Raw genomic sequence first — 18,333 nt, 5'->3', positions numbered from 1 at the left:
AATGGGACTTCTTCACATCGCTACGGTAAAGAGTTTTCAAAATCATTACCAGGCTGTGTGGTGAGGTACTGTGCAAGCAAGAAAAGCAAACACTTGCAATCTTGTTTAGCATCTTTAACCAGAGAGAGGCATAAATTAGGTTATAGAGATCAGGACTTCCCAGTCAACACTAGGAATTTCAGAAGTTGTACAAGCAAATGAGGGAAAAGGAGTTCTTGAAGAGAAAATTGCTAATATTCAGCACAGTCCCATTTTCTGCCCTTTAACACATGATAATTTTTGCTTCTTGTATGTCAGGAGAGTTTTCAAGCAGGTTAAGTTTGTATTCTTACCTACAGCCAGTGCTGCACTCTGTTCTTGGCCTCCAGTCTGTTTTAAAAGAAAAAGAGATTATGAAAATTCATTCTTTTGCCCCAAAAGTCTTAAATTTAATGCTACATGACCTTGTAAAAAGAAAACATGCATCTGTTCCAGACACTACTATTTTTCTGGATCTACTTCATAAACATAGTTTTGGATCTATATGCCACTGTGACTGTTGAAAAATGTTAAAAAACAGAATGCAGAACTGTGTTTTATCTCTAGGCGTATAAATAAATAGGGAACACAATTATTTGGCAACACATGTGTTTCTAGGGAAAAAGGCTGCTGGTGTTAGATAATCCATAAGAACACATATCCTGTAATAAATTTAATTACTAAAGAGTCAAAAGCTGCAATAAAATACCAATGGCAAATTGTTCCACTTGCATTTCACTTTGCAGACACAAACTTCAAAAAGAGAGAGAGTAACACAAGATTCTTAATTCAATCACACAAATTAGCTCTTTAAAAAATTCATGGCTTGCATGCTGACCTCCAGAGAAGGCATTTTCAAGTCACCACTGAAAATCATTTGCTTAACAAAGAAAACTAGCATTCTTGGACAGCCTCAGTCTGCTATACACATTATTAACCACCATCTTAAGGCTTGTGAAATAATTATGTTAATAATACAGTTTAAAGGAGAAGATATGGAGTACTACAGTATCTCATAAAGCTTCATAGGAAATAACAGTGTAACATTAGATAGGGAAGGCTCTGAAGATCTACAGCACCATAGGCAAGAAGCAGAGCAGAGACCCTAGTGAGTGAGAATGACTCTTCACAGCCCACAGAACTGAACAGACACTGTTACAACTGTAAGAATTTATTTATTTATTCTTTCCAGTGTATGCAACTCTCTCAAAGAGGCTTCCCCCTTGACTAGGATTTCTTTGAGTAGCATCTGCTTTTTCCTTTGCCAGTTGGCTTCAGCTTCCCTTTGCTCTCTCAGCAGTAAGCAACAGCTAGTACTTCAGGACAACAACTACCTCAGAGGACAAAAAGATGGTTAACAGCACTACCTTCGTATGAACTGTTGCAACTTCCCTAAAACTCACCCGTTCTCACTAGACTTATTTTAAGTATATCCCCCCCCCCCCCCCGCCTGCAGACTGCTCTCAATTCACGCTTTGAGACAAAGCAACAAAAATCAATCACTGACTGGAAAACGTTGGTCCCCTGCAGGTCAGGGATGAACCTAACTGATATTGCGAATAGAGAAACCGAAACCAAAGTTAGACCCAACATGACTTCAAAAAGCTAATTTCCTGAAATAATAAAAAAGTGAAATAAAAATCAAATAGGACAAAACATTTAAGAACACAAAAAAATTATACCTACAAAAAGATTTTTTTTTTTTTTTTGGGGGGGGGGGGTGGTCAAGAGCTCTGGTTAAGATGATTTTGGGTGAGAATCCAACTTAATTCACTGAGCTATAATCAAAAAGGATAAGTCCAAATTCATTAGAATGACCAGACTATATAAATAAATGCAAAAGTAACAGAAGGGGAAAAAACACAACACCCCCCCCCCCCCCAAAAAAAAAAAAAAAGTCTAAATTTCCCACTCATAAAATTATTAGAAAAAAACCTAGAATTGCTCAGCTCTTACATCTTTCTGGACAGAATACTGCACTTATCACAAGCACTTACCACCTGCAAGAAAGGTGTGCTGATGCTCAGGTAGCTTGTCCTGAAGGCTTCAATGAATGAATGAATGGTCTAGTAGAGCCATTAGGCAAAAAGGAAGCAACCAGGAAAGCTGAGAATTATAGGTCAGCTGGACTATCATCAATAATAGGCAAAGACATGTTAGCACAGGAATCCATTAACTGGATTCCTATCTTTTAGTACCGATGAGCATGCCTTCATGTAAAACAGATCAATCAGACTGAGCACATTTGATGCTATCAACTTGGTTTATACTGGCAAGTTGATAGATATTTGATTTTTGCACAGTGTGACTTCACATCATACGATATTTTGAATTTAGAGGTTAGCACTATGCAATATGATGAAGCACTGTCTAAATGGATAAGACATTGACTTGCAGATCTCTAGCAGTCAGTGGGGAATAATCAGTGAACATCCATTAAAAGTGGCCAGATGTGAAATTAATGGTGTGACGGATTCTTTACACAATTAATTTCTGCACTTCCGGATGCACCTTAATTCAGACACAAGCGTATCTAAATGAACAATCACCTACTGTCAGGTTCAGAGTGCATTACTTGAGTTCTTCCAGTTAGTACAGAGGAACTGCAAAATATCTGAGCTTCCTTCTGACTGATTCTCAAGGTTTGGATCTGCAGATTAATATAGAAAGAATACCAACAGCCACAAGATGAGACATGTATACTACATAATTTAATAGGTAGTGAAAATTAAATAATACAGAACCAAGCATTTTTTCAACTGCTGGTGTGTCTGAGGCAGCCAAATATTTAACGTAATACAGAGAGAAGCAGCTCTGGACAGGAAAATTACCTTTTATTCAATGGGTTAACAGCACATGGATTTTGTTTAGCCTGGTTTTTTTTACCATTTTATGGAGTCAAACAGCAGAAAGATTAATGCATCCCATCCTGAGAATCTCTATTACACACGACCTCCTCGCCCCCCTTGACTTGCAGCGTAACTTCACCACAGCAGAAAAAGGTCAAAGCATATGCTAACATCTCAGGCCAGCTACAACAGGAATTCAAAAATTTGTCACAATAGTTGGAGAACAAATGTGGAAAAACTTCTACATCCATTAGCGATGGACAGTGAATCATCTAAAGTACAGTTATTCATTTCCAGAAGAAAGCAAAACCAAGCATCATTCAGTTTGTTAGAGGAAAAGTCTGTAGTTGACACAAGCAAATGGTACCCAAATATAAAAGATGTACGTAAGTAAACTTGGCATCACTGTGGATAATGAAACTTGAAAAAAATTAATAACTGGCTAACCACTGAATAAGCCTTGTGTTTTGGGTATCCACCTCGTATTGTATCTGATGCTGCCTAACTCGGCAGTACATGAAAACAGATCTCAGAAAAGCTAAGCATTAACGTCCAGTATGAAACCAGTGTCTTCTGCCCAACCCTGACTGAACTAAGAACCCTCTACACACAAGCACAGACTTGTAGCAAATTTTGACTGACAGTTGCTGACAAGAATGGTGATTTTGCAGGCTTTCCAACACTCGGGTTTTTCTGCCTATTAAGGACTGAAAACATTGAGTAGTAAGAAAGAATCGACAACCTTACAGTAAGATTCAAAATTACTTTCTGTGTACTCGATCAGTACCTCAGCTCGTCAGGGAACTTCAGAAAGAATTACTTCATAAGGCTTACAGCACTTATTAAAGAAAGCTTGCACAGGATTCATGTACTCCATGTGAGGTATTAGGCACCCAAATTTTAGCAGTCTTCAAAACACAATCCACTCTGCTGCTTTCACAGAGCAAACGTTTAAATTGCTTGTTTGAAGTTCAAGCTTGCACTAGGATTTCCCTTGGTAAGCATCACCAACTTGAACTCTGTGTGAGCCAGAGGTGGACTACAGCACAGATGTTCTCAGTCCATGAGTCTTGACTGCCCTTTGCATATTGCTGAACAGAACAGGCCCTGGCTCAAAGACTGCACTGCTCTGGCAATTTTTAGACATTTCTGCTCTCTTGCTTCAGTTACAGACTTGAAATTAAGTTCCAGAAAACCACTCCAAAAACTGGTTACTCTTAGAAGCACACATTAAAACATAGAAGACAAGCCCAGTCCAAAACAGAACCGCAAGTCAAATACATCCCACATCTTGTGGGTAATAAAAAAAGAACTGTAAGAAGTGTTTAGTAATAAAACTTGATTTTTACTTTAGTAACAATAACAGATGGCTAAGCTATAAAAAAATCAATCATAACTAAGATCATGTTTCGAAGGAATTTTCAGGGCATCTGCAGATGAACCCATGGTTCAACGCTAAATGGATGAAAACTCCAATGTTAACATCAGTGCTTCTAAAAGAAGATGCTGCTATATCTGTATGGCAATAAAACATTAGATTAAGTCTATGCAAAGGTAGTCTACCACTACTGCAAAGTGACCTTAGTTCTTTATAAGAAAGTAAATCTACTGGTTGCCTATAAAACCACCTTTTTTACTTCTGGCTGTAGAAAGCTTCAGCTCAAATCTTTCTTCTCCATTCATTTTTATTTATCCTTCTGAAGCTAAATTGTATCTTAAAAGTCTATGTGTTACAGTAAGCCGTTCCCCATCCTATATAATTGCTCAGTGCTGTCTTCTAGTATCTCATATTACTTGCTACACTCAAACCTGTGTTTTAGGTTTATAAATTAATGACAGCTTTCACGTCAGATCACCCTTTCTTTCTTGGCAGTTCTCAACCTGTGTTAGACACCTGCCAAAAGCACGTTATGCTTTCTGTCCTTTACTCACAGATTAAAACGCATTTATGCCAATATAAGTCATATTCTACACAGCTACATTGGCATACAGCTCTTCATACCGTGCATCCAAACATCTAGTGGCACTCTCCGTTCCATGTGCTAAGTTAGGAGCGCAATTAATTACTCGGCGTACTCACTCCAAGTGGGTCCAGAAAGCACCGTTTCCATTTCTCTAAAGCTTAGTCTGAAGATTTGGCTTCAGAAGGAATGTAGCTAAGAGCCATCAGGTTTCCTTTGAAGAAAATATTTCAAGGAAGTTTAGATGCTGCACTATAGATTAGCAAGAGGGGTACAAGGTTATATACATATAGCCCTTTTATCAAAACAAAAAAAAAAAGAGGGAAAACCACAGATAATTGCGAAGCTTGTATGGCATAAGAGGATATTCACACATACACAAGACTAATATTCAGCATGAAAATTTATATTCCACCCACTTACAGGTATGTTTTCCACAACAAACCATTACTTTGGCTTAGTGGAAACAATAAAATGAACTATCATAATCCTAATTTTTTCATCTTGTCAAAGCTTTACATAGAAAAAAAAGCTGCAAGTTGAAGACCAAGTACAAGGGACTTTTTAACCAAATCAGAAAGTTAATTTAAGTATTTCCAATAAACTTTTTCACTTCTCAAAGCAGGTGAGAATATTAAATGTTGGGTAACCAGAAGACAAATAAGGACTTTTAGGAAAACAGAGATGGGACTTCTTTGGGTTGTTTAATTGGGGGTGGGTTGGTTTGTTTGTTGTTTTCTTTGGCAGTGGGGTAAGGGATAGAACTGCGATATTTTAGTCCAGGCTACACAACTTCCTGTTTTACTGGGGGAGGGGGAAGCCTGCAAGAGTTATTGAAGCAAGTCCTGTGTCTAATAGTCAATTATTCAAACAACTGAACTTGCTATTTCTGGTAGCATATTATCTACTGTATTTCTTTTGAACTTTCACAAATTTAAGTCCTGAAGTGATTTAGTACCAGGTATATTACACGAGCAGAATTTTGAAGAACTACATAGCATTCAGGTTTTCACTCCTCAAAAAAGTACTTAAGTATTCCTAAGCTAGGACAAGATATTGGATACCTTTACATTACATGATATTGCCGTTTGCTATCTATTGCACGTTTAACTTCCCTATGACTACTATGTATTGCTATTTTTATGCAGCTGATGCTTCCTTTGATGTCATGCTGTTAACACCCAGTTGTAAAGTGTTCCTGAATACCAAGCAAGTGATTCAACAGCTTTTTTATCTCAGCTATACAAATGATATAATTTCTTAGGAATACGGCAAAGTTTAAGATTGAGAGTTCTGACTCAATATCAGCATAACAGAAACAAAACCATACCCTGTCCCAGCAAGTTTGTAGCAATACTCACCCACTTGCCTAATAAAAACAGTAAGACAATAAAAGGTCAAAAGGGCTTTCCCATTCAACATTATTAGTAGTGTATTATCAGCTCTGAGCAAGCCCAAGACCCATAGCCTTATTCAGTAACACTTAAACAGAGGAGTTATTTCGCATCTAGATTTTTACGCTCAGGACTATACTAAGTCATACGAACCAAAAGGAACTTCTATCATGAAAGGAAACCAACCAGAGAAGAGAGTAACCTACCACTTAAAACATCTTTTTACTGGTTTTAGTGAGTTCTAACCATAAACTTGTTCCTCAACACTATCAGAAATTGAGAGCTGAAGCCATATTTTATGCTCCGATAGGTAAAACTGTAACATGAATCCAGACCTAAGCTAATTAGGCTAGAGCTACAGAAGTTTCACCGACAACACCTCTGCTACTCAGAGGCAATGGATTTGTTTATTCCAGATTTCAAAGAACACAGACCAGCTTTTAAAAAGCCTGAAAAGCTCTTCCTATGGAAACCAACAGCAGTAAATTTTGCCACATGCTTCTCATGGACTCGAGAGCTGAGCAGGTAAGAGGGGATACATAAGCAGTTTGCTTTCAAGCTCCTTCTCCCAGAGGTCCTTACTACTGCCCCACTAAGCAAGTCTCAGTAGAGGCAGCTCCTTGATAGTAGTAACTCATGCACAAGCCAGGAGGCAACACTGTGCAAGACTGACTCCATGATAGAGCCTTGGGACAAGCAGTAATTTCTGCCAAGAAGGATCAGAGGAGCCCTGCTCTGGCCAGAGTAACTGTCCCATAGTGCTAAGACTCTTGAAAGCACCTCCAGCTTGCCCAGGAGTGCCCTGAGCTCCACTTACACACCTACATGGAAAGATTTGTGATAACTGTTTCAGATAAATTTAAAAAAGGGAAGATTATAGATCAGTTAAACAGTAATATTCCAGTAATAGGAGTTTCAGACTATTCTAATACAAAAACACCCATGGGTGATTAGATGCCAGTAAAAATGATAAACAAGAATACTCAAAACAATAATATCACTAGCTGTCTAGAAAGGAAGAATGTAACCAAGTTATTTTAACCTGTGACTTCAAATGTTTATTAGGTAACATTTAAGATGGAGGCATGCACAAAAATTACAGAATACGTGGTAACAAATGTAAGAGACATAATACGGGAATGTCTGGGCCCAACTCCTAGGGACCATTGTGTGTATGCAACAGCTTTGTCTCACAGTGAGGAAAAAACCACCCAGGAGCCATACAATGAGGTCTTAATTCCTGCATCATAATTTAATGATACTAAGTCTCAGCAGCTGCACAGTATTTCTGCTTAATAATTTCCAAAATTAATTCCACGATGACCTAAAAGGAGGCAAGCTGCATCAGGGGAAGTTCAGATTGGACATTAGGAAAAGGTTCTTCACTGAGAGGGTGGTCGCTCACTGGAACAGGCTCCCCAAGAAAGTGGTCACGGCACCAAGCCTGTCAGTGTTCAGGGAGCATCTGGATGATACTCTTAGTCATATGGTTTAGTTTTAGGTAGTCCTGCCAAGGACCAGGGACATGGACTTGACGATCCTGATGGGTCCCTTCCAACTTGATATAGTCTATGACTAAATAATAAAAGTGCAGCTATGTGGTCAAGCAGTAAGGTGAGTATTAAGTAGAACTGAAGGACTACATGTTAATAGTCCAAGTCCCTACAGAGTTAAAAAAACACCAACAAAAAAAGCCCACACAAGAACTAGAAATTTCCTTTAACAAGCATTTAAGAGTCCTTCTGTAAGTCAGGAAGTGAAATAAGCAACATCTGACATTAACCTAATAGAACAGACCACATAAAACAAAAGTCCAGTCACCTGTCCCAACAAGCACAGCTTTTCAGGTCAAATGTCCTTCTGATGAGAAAAAGTTTACATATTTTGCTGGTCTGTTTAAAAGTGACTTTTCAAAACGTCAAAACAACCCTTAAATTAATGTCTTTTGATTTGAAGGCTCATTGGACAAACAGAATTAAACAGTTCATGTTGTCCTGCACAATTATTTACAGGTGGAGAAAAATAGCAGCTTTACCTTCATAAACAAATCGGCATTGCTGAAGTCTCAAGCAGAACACAGTTTACTAAATGAGCCATTAAACCAGATTCAAAACTCACTTTTTAAACTTACCCTACTAACTGTAGCAGTAGGACTACTGCATGTAAAGAAAGGATATTTTGAAAGAGCTCTACACTGAATTCTGCTTGATTACAGTAAAAAACTCCTCTCACTGATCATTTGCAGATTACTACCACCTTCATTTAAGGTTTTAAGTAATTTTATGGCCACTGCAAGAGAAAAGATACCACATTACATTGCGTCAGCACAGGCAGATTATTTACATTAATTGCTAATACGTACTATTAGACTTTAAAAACCACAGGATTGCACAAAAGCTTTTAGCCTCTCAATCTATTCCCACGCTATCACAACCAGCCACATTAAACAAGCCCCAAGATACAAACACAGCAAATAAATAGGAGACAGCTCAGTTGACCTAAAAAAACCTGTCAGCTATTCCTCTTTCTTGCCTTAGATACCAGCATTAATACAAAATAAATGCATGCTGGTAGAACATCAGTAAAATGATCAGAATTTCTACCAAAATATTTATAGCAAGTGTCAAAAACACAAAAAGTACTTAACCTCCATATACCAAGAACAAACCTGCTTTCACATGGATGACAATTCAAGAAGCTCTGCTGAATTGCAAATAGAATTTATAAGGCAAACCTACAGCAATATATTTACAGCAACACTACACCAAAGGAGACTGTTTTTAACTTGTGGCACAAATGGGAAGTAAAAGTGGTTTCAGCTGTCAGAAAGACATTAATTTTTCTTCATGTATTTACAGTATATAGCCTCATTGTGAAGGACTATTCTTTTACCCCGATGGTTCCCACATTACCCTACTGTTGGTAACTGGTAGGCTCTGCAGTGAAAGCTTTTCAAGTTGTTCAGAAGCATTTGTAACTTCACCACTTTCTATGTCGGTTACACAGGTTTCCCCAAATGAAAAAAATCCTTCTGAAAGCACACATTAAAAGCTGCACATTTTTTAACACCTATTTCCTCATTTAATAGAGGAAACATTTAGCATTGAGTAAAACAAAACAGAACCTTGCTTTATATTTCTTGCAGCACATTTGACTTTATATAAACTTCCCAGACAGTCAAAGTCATACAGAATTCCGTAACACATGCAATACAGCCTTACTCAATACAGTATCTCTTCTGAATGAGGTCCTTCACTTCTAACCTTTTGTAGGCACAGGGGTATGGGGACAACTAGAAACAAACTTTCCTACTCTTTTTAAGTTTAGCACATATTAAAGGATTTGCACTAAAAGACTGAAATAGTTACTGAAGAGATTTTAAAGATTCTCCCCACAAGGAAGCAGAACATTTAAAGATGTGTCAGCCAGACAAATGCTCCTCTTGTAAGAGCTATACAAGCCACAACAAAGAGTTCTCAGAATTAATAAGAAAATGATAGGTACCTATTTGCTTCCACTTTGCAAACATAATACTGAAGGTGTTTTCATATTTATTAAAATTAGCAGACAATGCAAAACCTGTTAATCCACACACACTGCAGTATCAAGTGCTGGAGCAGGGACTCCACAACATGCTAATCAGTTTGCTCGAAACCCCTCCCCATCATCATTACAAGGGAACAATTCTAAGTTGCATGGATAATTTTTTAAATCTTCAAGCATGCAGACAAGTCCAAGCTGCATATGAGAGATAAAGCTATAAAATAAGAATGAATAATTAGCAGAGATTATATGCAAAAGAAGGAAATACTGATCAAGATCTTTTCTGAATGACTGATACTCTGGAAAAATAATCCCATACAAGTTAATGTAATGAAAAAGAAAAGCTAATACAACAAAAAATAGGGCAAACACTAAAACGTTCTATGTCCTTCAGTGTTTGTGATAATGGACAGCTGAAACATCATAACCAAAAGAAACACCACCTGGATAAAACAGGCACGCATGTCTTACCAGCCATTTGGGCTGGCCTGCACCACACCAAGGTCCGGCTTTAGGCTAAGACATTAACATTTCTATCTCAGCACCAGTCATGCAAGACCAAGCGACACTCTGCCCCAAGGGATGCAGTGTTCATGTGTTGCATTGTCTTTTCAGCATATTCCCAGAGTAAGGGGCCTGAGCTGAGACCTGGGTCAGGTCTAAAATACGGTAGAGCTCAGTAGGCTCTCGGCTGATGTCTTCCCAGACCAAAGTTAATGCTGGGAACAGTGAAACCAAGTTTGTGCAGCACCACCCCAAGCTAAAAAGCACTGCTTGGTCCTAAAGAAAATGCTGAATTAAGACAAATAACTTTACCACAGCTGCAGACAAAGAGCTACTTTCTAGAATTATTCAGTTTCACTCAGCATGGCCATCCCGTTAAACTTGTCTCTTGGAGAGAGATGGGGGGATGATGGGGTGGGAAGGGAAGCCGAAGTAGCGCCATGGACAGAGGACCCCTCACTGCTAGGCTAATGAGCTTTTTAATTTTCTGTATGGGGCAAGCTATGCACTCAAATTTAGTGACAGACATACATTATTTATTCACATCATACATGATCAGAATAATCCAAAAGATTAACCTAAAAATTACTATCAGATAATTACAATGTAGTTCAAAACTTGTGTGGGTAATACAGTGCTTTGGTACCTCAAATTGTGACATACTACACGCCAATGGTTCTTTCTCCTGTAAATTGAGGGACATGCATTTTCAAACTGGGTATTTGGGAAGGAGTCTCATATGCATTAGTGTAAGGAGCCGCTATTTTACAGAGCCAGGCAACAAAGCTCTTGAAATTATCGCTCACAAATGGCTGTACTATACAAGTCATCTTTATTTAAAAAAAAGACTACAAAGTCAAACATTGTTTTCACTATGTCATTTCTGACAGATGCAAATTATTGACCACTATAAGCCTTCAAAACTTTCCTGTCATTAGTCTGGGTTTGGCAAGAGGCAGAGTCACAGAACAAAGTATTTTAATATTCTCTGTGAACCCTGGTTATTAGCAACAGCTACACAACACAACTTCATAAAATTATCCTCAACTGCTTATAAAATGTAGGCAAATTAACTGGCATGTGAAGATTAATAAAGCATCTGTAAATATCTGGCTCAAAAAAGCTTAATGTTTCCTTACTGGCTAGGGTGCTGCTTCTTTCCACGTTCACCCGTGGACCCAGCTGCATCACCCCATTCCGGGCTAAGAACCCTCTCCTGACACAAGTTTACTTAGCCCTGTAGCTCAAATGGTAGTAGTAAACAGAAGGGTAGGATTCAAGCTTTATAGAAGGTATGTAGTAAGGTATAATCACAGAGGAAAACTGAATGCATATTTAGTTTACAACTTTGTGGATGTCTTCCCCCATACTGAAGACTGCTACTTCATTCACAACATCAAGTATGTGAGAAGTGGGCTGTAAATCTGGTACCTACTATCAATGTGCATATGATTTAGCTATGTCAAGATATATTCAGATGTCCTAAATTCTCATGTTTCCTTGTGATTGCCTTCTAATAGTATAGCTCAACATCCTAACTTATGGGCTGGTAAACTGCTAAGGGGTCATAGCTCTTCACTGATGATGCTTTTATCATTCTGAACCTACAGGCAACCTACAAATGACTTCAAATGCCTGTGAATTATGATACATCCTCAGTTTTATTATCATATATTATTTTCAGTGAAAAATATTCCTCAACAAATACTGATCGAATAATTAAAAGCATATTAACAGCATCTTCCAAAGTACCTGGACACTCAAATTCACATGCTTAACGATATTCAACTTCTAAACTGTATTTTCTTAATGCTTCCTCTTTTCTCTCTCTCCAGGCTCTGAAGCATCAGATTTGAAGTTTCAGTGTTTGCACTATCAGACTTCAAATATCCTTTATATAGTAAGAGGTACAGACACATTGTATTAGTCTCAGTGGAAAAGGCAAATAGACAATGTTTAACGTCCCACTACAGAAAAAAAGACTAGTCTTTTTTTCTCCTACTGTGAGTGCAGGAATTTAACAATTTTGTATTCCAATTTAAATACCCACATGTTATCCACTGCCACTGAGCCTTTTGTCTGGTAAGCTATAGTTAATTTAAAAAAAATTGAACTACTTCTTGCTTTCAATAGATCAAAATACTTTGTACTCCTTGGCCTGAAATATTATGGAAAACAAAGAAACATTCTACAAGTAAGGACACTTAAGGAATCGTTTACCAGTTGGTAGTATCTTCTTGCAGTCTTAACAGAGAACTCCCTTCCTCAGATTATCGATGCAGCAGCTCGTCTTCAGAATCTGAGCAAACAGAAGAATCCCATTAAACATAAACAATACATAGTACTTCAGTTACATAAGCCAGTGCCAGAGGTAAATCAGTTAATCCTACAGTGCCAAGGAACCTGCATAATTCTTTAGGAATGCAAATAAAACATGCTGATTTCAAAAGCCCTTGTGATTTTATGGAAGTGACATTACAAGCAAATGGAGAGGCATCCTTACGAACTCTTCTGTGACTTTTCAGTAAGGCAATTAGCTATCCATGATCACAAGCATCAGAAATAGAGCATTGCATCTCAGCATTACTGAGTTAAGTTACACATAGATACAGCACACACACAAAAAAAATAGAGCATTACATCTCTGCATTACTGAGCCAAGTTACACATAGCTGCAGCAGAAAAAAGTAGGTCTCGGTTCAAGTTTTATTTAGTGTCATATATATTGCGCACAGGGAAAAATGCTTCATTGCTACAGTTTTCATCAGTTAAAGACAAATTCGGCCAATGGTAGTTTTTACCTTTCTGAATTTACTCTAGAATTACTTAGATTTCCTGCTTCAAAACTAAGTTTCTGGTTTAGAAAATTAGTATTTGCGTAGTCAGACAGAACAGCATTTCCTATGAAAATATGGCACTGAGATCTATTGCAAGCATTCTAAGGGTCTTTAAGTTCATTTGGAGTAGGTTTATAGAGTGAACAGTCTACCTTTTTTAGTACAGTAACTGCATGATGAGCTGGCCAAACCTGGCACCTTTCTGTTGTGGTGAAAGGTTCACAAGTCTTTTCCATTTGGGGTTTTGTAGGCTGCTTCTGTTTCAGGGATTTCGGCTAATTTAAATACTTGATTGTCACCACTCTAACCCGTCTCCAGTAAAACCACTGTTGCTCCTACTTCAGGTATTGTTCCTGGTACCAGAACCTACCCTGTCAATGTGTCGCATCTCCAGTCTTCAAAAAGAGTGATATTCCCATTTCATACTACAATTCTTTTTCTGCTTCTACAGCAAAGTCAACCACATTCTGCAATGCATCCGTTTTTAGCATAAACTTGTTTTAGAAATATAAAATCCCTGTCATATTAATGACCTTTGCAGATCCAGCCAAAGAGGTATGAAATACTTGGCATTAATTTGTATTTAATCAGCTATCAGCAGTTCCTCTTTCATCAGATAATCCTGATTAACAAGCATTTAACAAAAAATACGCTGCTTTGCAGTGAAATTTCTAATCACAAAGGCCATAGTATTACTGATTTGTCCCAGCTTGGGAAGGGTGGACAGAAGGGGAAGAGCTATGCAGTTCCCAGGCTGGGGGATTATTTTAGTCACAGTGAAAAATATCACCAAAAGATACCACCCATTCCCTCCTCCCCTCTCTGCAAAAGAAAACCTTTCAACCTGAACAGCACAGCGAGGAGAAGAGAAGGCAAGGACTCTGCATTACTGTGCAAAATTTAATTGACAAATAAAATCAAGGGATCCTATTTGCAGCTACACTGAAGCAGAGAGTTGCAACAGAGAGTTCAAAAGTAAAAACAAAAAGAGAGTAATGTTAGTCAATGATAACTTTTGCCAATTTGTGTCAAGGCAGCATCTAAGATAAGCATGTGCCTGGCAAATTAATGTGGGGTTTACCCCCCCCCTCACCTCTCCGCAAGTGTTGTTGTATGAAGCACTACTCTCTCTTGCAGAAAGGGAAATCTAAAAAACATCTTAGACACCTTATTCACTTTGTTAAAGCATAGGTTTTGTTCTAACAATTGTTCCACTACCCTATTTCAATCCCTTTCATTCATGGTCCTCTTGCCAAGCAACTGTATGTAGTTAACAATTCAGTTAAAAACTTTTGAATGGAAACCATAAGGTTTTATACTCGTACGCTGCTTGGTAAGTCACTGAGCAGAGCGGCACTGTTACTGTTACAGCCTGGTAACAGGATTTGAAAGTTCTCCTGGCTGAGCAACCATTTATGCAATTGCAACATGTGCAATTTCCTTCAACACGCTCAACAAAAATACTTCCTTCTACCCTGCTACACTACAGTATGAAAAGCTTCCTATTCAGTACCAGAGAATTGATTTTTTCAAGCATGACTGATCATTTCATTAAACAGAAAACGTGTGTTACACTTCCACTGGACCAACTCACATATCATCATGTTGCCAAATTTGAATGTTTAAACTTCCTCATAGCTACCTGAAGTAGCATGCAGGATTTCGTTTTACTAAAAGCAGTATCTAAGCCTGCATGGAGACTCCTCTGCCCCTCCGGTTCTCCCACACTGCTCTCTGCACCACTCCCTCTCCTGGCTGCTCAGCATCTCCCATGCCGTAGTTCCTCCCTGACAACCCATTCCTGCAGACTGGCCTTCAGGTGAGAGAGGGAAGCAAGTACCAGCAGCTACAGCTGTGTAGCAATTCTGGATGGGAGAAGTCAATGTGGCAGAACAGCAGCAGGTATAGTGGACTGGAGGGATCTCGGAAACATCCACATGCAGAGTAACTATGTAATCTGCCAGTGCCGGGCAAAGAATAAAGTCTGGTGCGACAGGAGAAACTGGAGGGGAAAGAGGCTGCTGCATAGGTGTGTTGGCCAGGAGCAACTGGCCAGCACTGTACATCGAAAAGACAGAGGTGCTGATGTGAGGGCACGCACAGAAAGCTGCAGACATGTGATCCCTTTGGAAGGTCTCCCAGCTTTCAAGGAAACAATTCCTTATACATGATCTAGATTAATCTGGTTCAGTTGACAAGACCTATCAAGGGAACTTTTTTCTTTTTTTTTTTTTTCTATTTAAAATAATGGATCCTCAAGCTGTAATCTACGGTATAAATAACAGCTGAGAAAAACTAATTAGCTGCTGTCTTAGTTTTCACTCAATATTTGTTCAAAAATGAATTTTCTTTACTTCAGTAGACCTTTGTGGAGTAAATTAACACTGTTTCTTTGACAGGCTAATGAGAATAGCAGGTGAACAACAAAAGAGTAAGCTCATTCTCAGCAGATATCCTTGCTTGCCCTCCACACACTGTGCTGGCATAGCTTCGTAGGATAGTAAGTTCAAAAGAAGGAAGCAGACAATAAACCTACTTGTTCCTGGTGAACTAGGGAGACTTCACCTACTCATTTAAGCAACCATCCCTTACTTCATTAGTTTTGTCACTTAAGGGGAAGGTCGAATTAAACTCTGCAGTACAGCACCTGATTCAATCTTGTTCTCCACACAAAATTCATGCTCAAGAAAACTATTAACCATAAAGATGCAAAGAGTCTCTGTGAATTGCATGGTGTTTTTCCCTGGTGTACATGTTTCAACAGGCAGAATCACAGCCACTGCTTCCCAAGCCTCCAAGTTTTGCACTCATTTGAGCTACAAGGAAGAATACCTCTGAGCAATTTATTAACAGCTACGTTCTCAGGAGAGAATGGTAAAGCCAGTAACACAGGGGTTAATAGGTTTTACTGAAAAGATTCAGTGTACTCTATGCAAGACAGTTTGCTGCAACACTGGCAAAACAGCTAGTTACTGCCAGATATAGCAGCTTCTAGGTAGGGGCTTAAAGTTATCTTAATTTTCCAGCCTTTGCCACCATTGAAGCAAGACTGCCACTCACAGCCCAGGTAAGCCCTGTGTCAGAGCTGGCTATAAGTCTTCACCAGCAGGTAACAGGGATGAGTCAAGGCTGAGATGCAGAGGGAAACTAAGGTCAAAGCATCTCCTTTAATTCTGCACAAACCCTCAACTGCCGACCCAATAACCCACACTCCAGTTCTCTGCCTTGCTCCAATCAGACAGTCGCCTTCCAAGGGTACTATCGAGGTGACCATCTGGGGTGGCCTGAGATGACATTTCATTTCCTCTATGATTGGTAACTTACACAGCATCTTCAAAAGCCCAGAGAAATGCAGATTTCACAACCTAATATGCAGGTTATTTCAACTCAAAAGCTTTGTCTAAAGTACATTTAGGAATAACTCCACCTAGCTTGTATACCCAACACTCTTGTATAGATATGAACCACATGTAAAAATCACGTTACACACATGATCTTCGCCTGTGCTTGAATTTGCTTAGCCCAAAACATAGAAAGCACAGAAGAGACAGCAACGGGGATTTGAGGTGATGTATCCTCCCCAATGCAGACCACAACAGACTGCTAGTGACAACAGCCCATCAACAGGTTAAGACATATCTGAAAAGCAGAGTATACAAAACAAATTAAAAAAAAAATCATAAAGATCCATAAAGATAACTGTCAGAAGGTTTATGGTAGCTTATAAAGAATTCTGTTGCCAGACATAAGATGGCACACAAATTGAGCAGTCAAAATAATCCCTGCAGAGCTTCTGACAGGCCACTCTTCATAGTAAGGCAGTATCTTCATAGTACTTCACAGTATGAAAAAAGAGGCAGGAAGTAACACATTCAGTGTCTCACAAAAATAGGAAAATCTATAAATGCTAGAATTCAGATAGCTCCATGGCAAACAAAACTTGTTTGAAAATTTTATCCCTCACTAAAATGGTACTACTTTTTTTCCCCTTACCAACATATATTGCCAAAACTTTAATTTTCAGTTGAAAGAGGAACTTCTCCTGTGATTGGTGGTGATTGGTGGAGAGCTATTAAAAAAATCCCCAGAAGTTTACTTCTACACAGCTGAAAAAGCAAGTTCTCATTCCTTTATTTTCAGGACAGCAATGAAATCGAGTGTTTAAGATCAAAGTAATGATACTAAAACTCAATAGTTTGAGCTTCAACTGTACATCATACAGTTAATAATGACAATGCTATAACACTTTACAAAGTTAAAACTATTTGCCTCCAGAAGATTGACCAGATCTGCTTCCATGTAACACCACAGCACTCAAGAGATACCCTGACCATTTTCAAAATGAAATTATTACTTTTCTTCATTCACCAGAACAACATCAGTTACAGGACTTAAACATGATATTCCTTACAGGTTTGATCTGGACAACATCAAAACATATTCATGTACTAGAAGCTAATTTTGTACATAAATGAAGATTGTCCAGTTAATTAAGAGCTGCAAAGAGATGGAAAAGACTCACACATAACCTTCCCTTGTCCCCACAGCAAGCATTTGGCACAGGTTTAAAGTATTATCAGTCCAACACAATGCATTAATTGACATGTAATTTACCAAACAGAACACTGACCAGCTTTTCCTCTGTTAATTACTCCAAAGTCATAGAAAGGATTTCCAACTGTGAATGCTTTCTCCTGTCAGTGCCATCTCTCAGCTTTCAAACACTGAACTTGATCTTTTGAGCTCAGTTGTGTTGCATGGTTTAGCAACTTCCCTTAAAAATACAGGTTTTCAAAATAACTCTAAGTATTACAGAAGGATTGAATCTTAGAAGATGACTACCCTTATCAACTTTTAAAAATTATTTATTAATTACAATTGGGAATAGTGTGTTCTCCAGATGCGGGAGAGTTTGCTCACACTTCAGAAGTTCTGACTACCATCAGACCATTTCTTACCCTCAAGCCCTCACTCACCCAGCTTCTTGGAGCTCAGGAACCTATGCCTACATTTACTGTAAATGCAGCACTCGGAAGAATGTAGCTCTCGTGTAAAACAAAAAACTGAAACTGCTAAATACCTATTCCATTTAACCATAAAACAAGCGTATTCCTCTGTTTCAAAGACAAATGTAGAAGTGGAACTGCAATGATGCCAATCATTTGATTACTCTAATGTAAGACAGACTGTTTAACTATGGGCAGCCAAGAAAATACTCGAGGCAGGA

General features: G+C 38.5%; 2 protein-coding genes across 3 annotated transcripts in view; both read right to left on the bottom strand.

Annotated features, from left to right (window-relative positions):
* CYRIB (CYFIP related Rac1 interactor B) overlaps positions 1–368 on the bottom strand; it is a 31,102-nt gene extending 30,734 nt beyond the window's left edge. The window contains exon 1 of one of the 2 annotated variants that reach the window (XM_072851888.1): positions 333–368. The gene's annotated coding sequence lies outside the window, so the exon portion shown is untranslated. The remainder of the gene's footprint in view (positions 1–332) is intronic. The other variant, XM_072851887.1, reaches the window with a different exon arrangement.
* A 12,121-nt stretch (positions 369–12,489) lies between these two features.
* Positions 12,490–18,333, bottom strand: part of ASAP1 (ArfGAP with SH3 domain, ankyrin repeat and PH domain 1) — a 220,773-nt gene continuing 214,929 nt past the window's right edge. Inside the window, exon 30 of the mRNA XM_072851885.1 lies at positions 12,490–12,568. Coding sequence (XP_072707986.1) covers positions 12,515–12,568 — 54 coding nt within the window. The 3' untranslated portion in view covers positions 12,490–12,514. The remainder of the gene's footprint in view (positions 12,569–18,333) is intronic.

This window comes from Ciconia boyciana, chromosome 2 (assembly GCF_034638445.1).
Source record: "Ciconia boyciana chromosome 2, ASM3463844v1, whole genome shotgun sequence".
Classification (NCBI taxonomy): Eukaryota; Metazoa; Chordata; class Aves; order Ciconiiformes; family Ciconiidae; genus Ciconia; species Ciconia boyciana.
The sequence above is the reverse complement of the archived record's forward strand: the minus strand, read 5'-3'. Positions and strand labels throughout refer to the sequence as shown.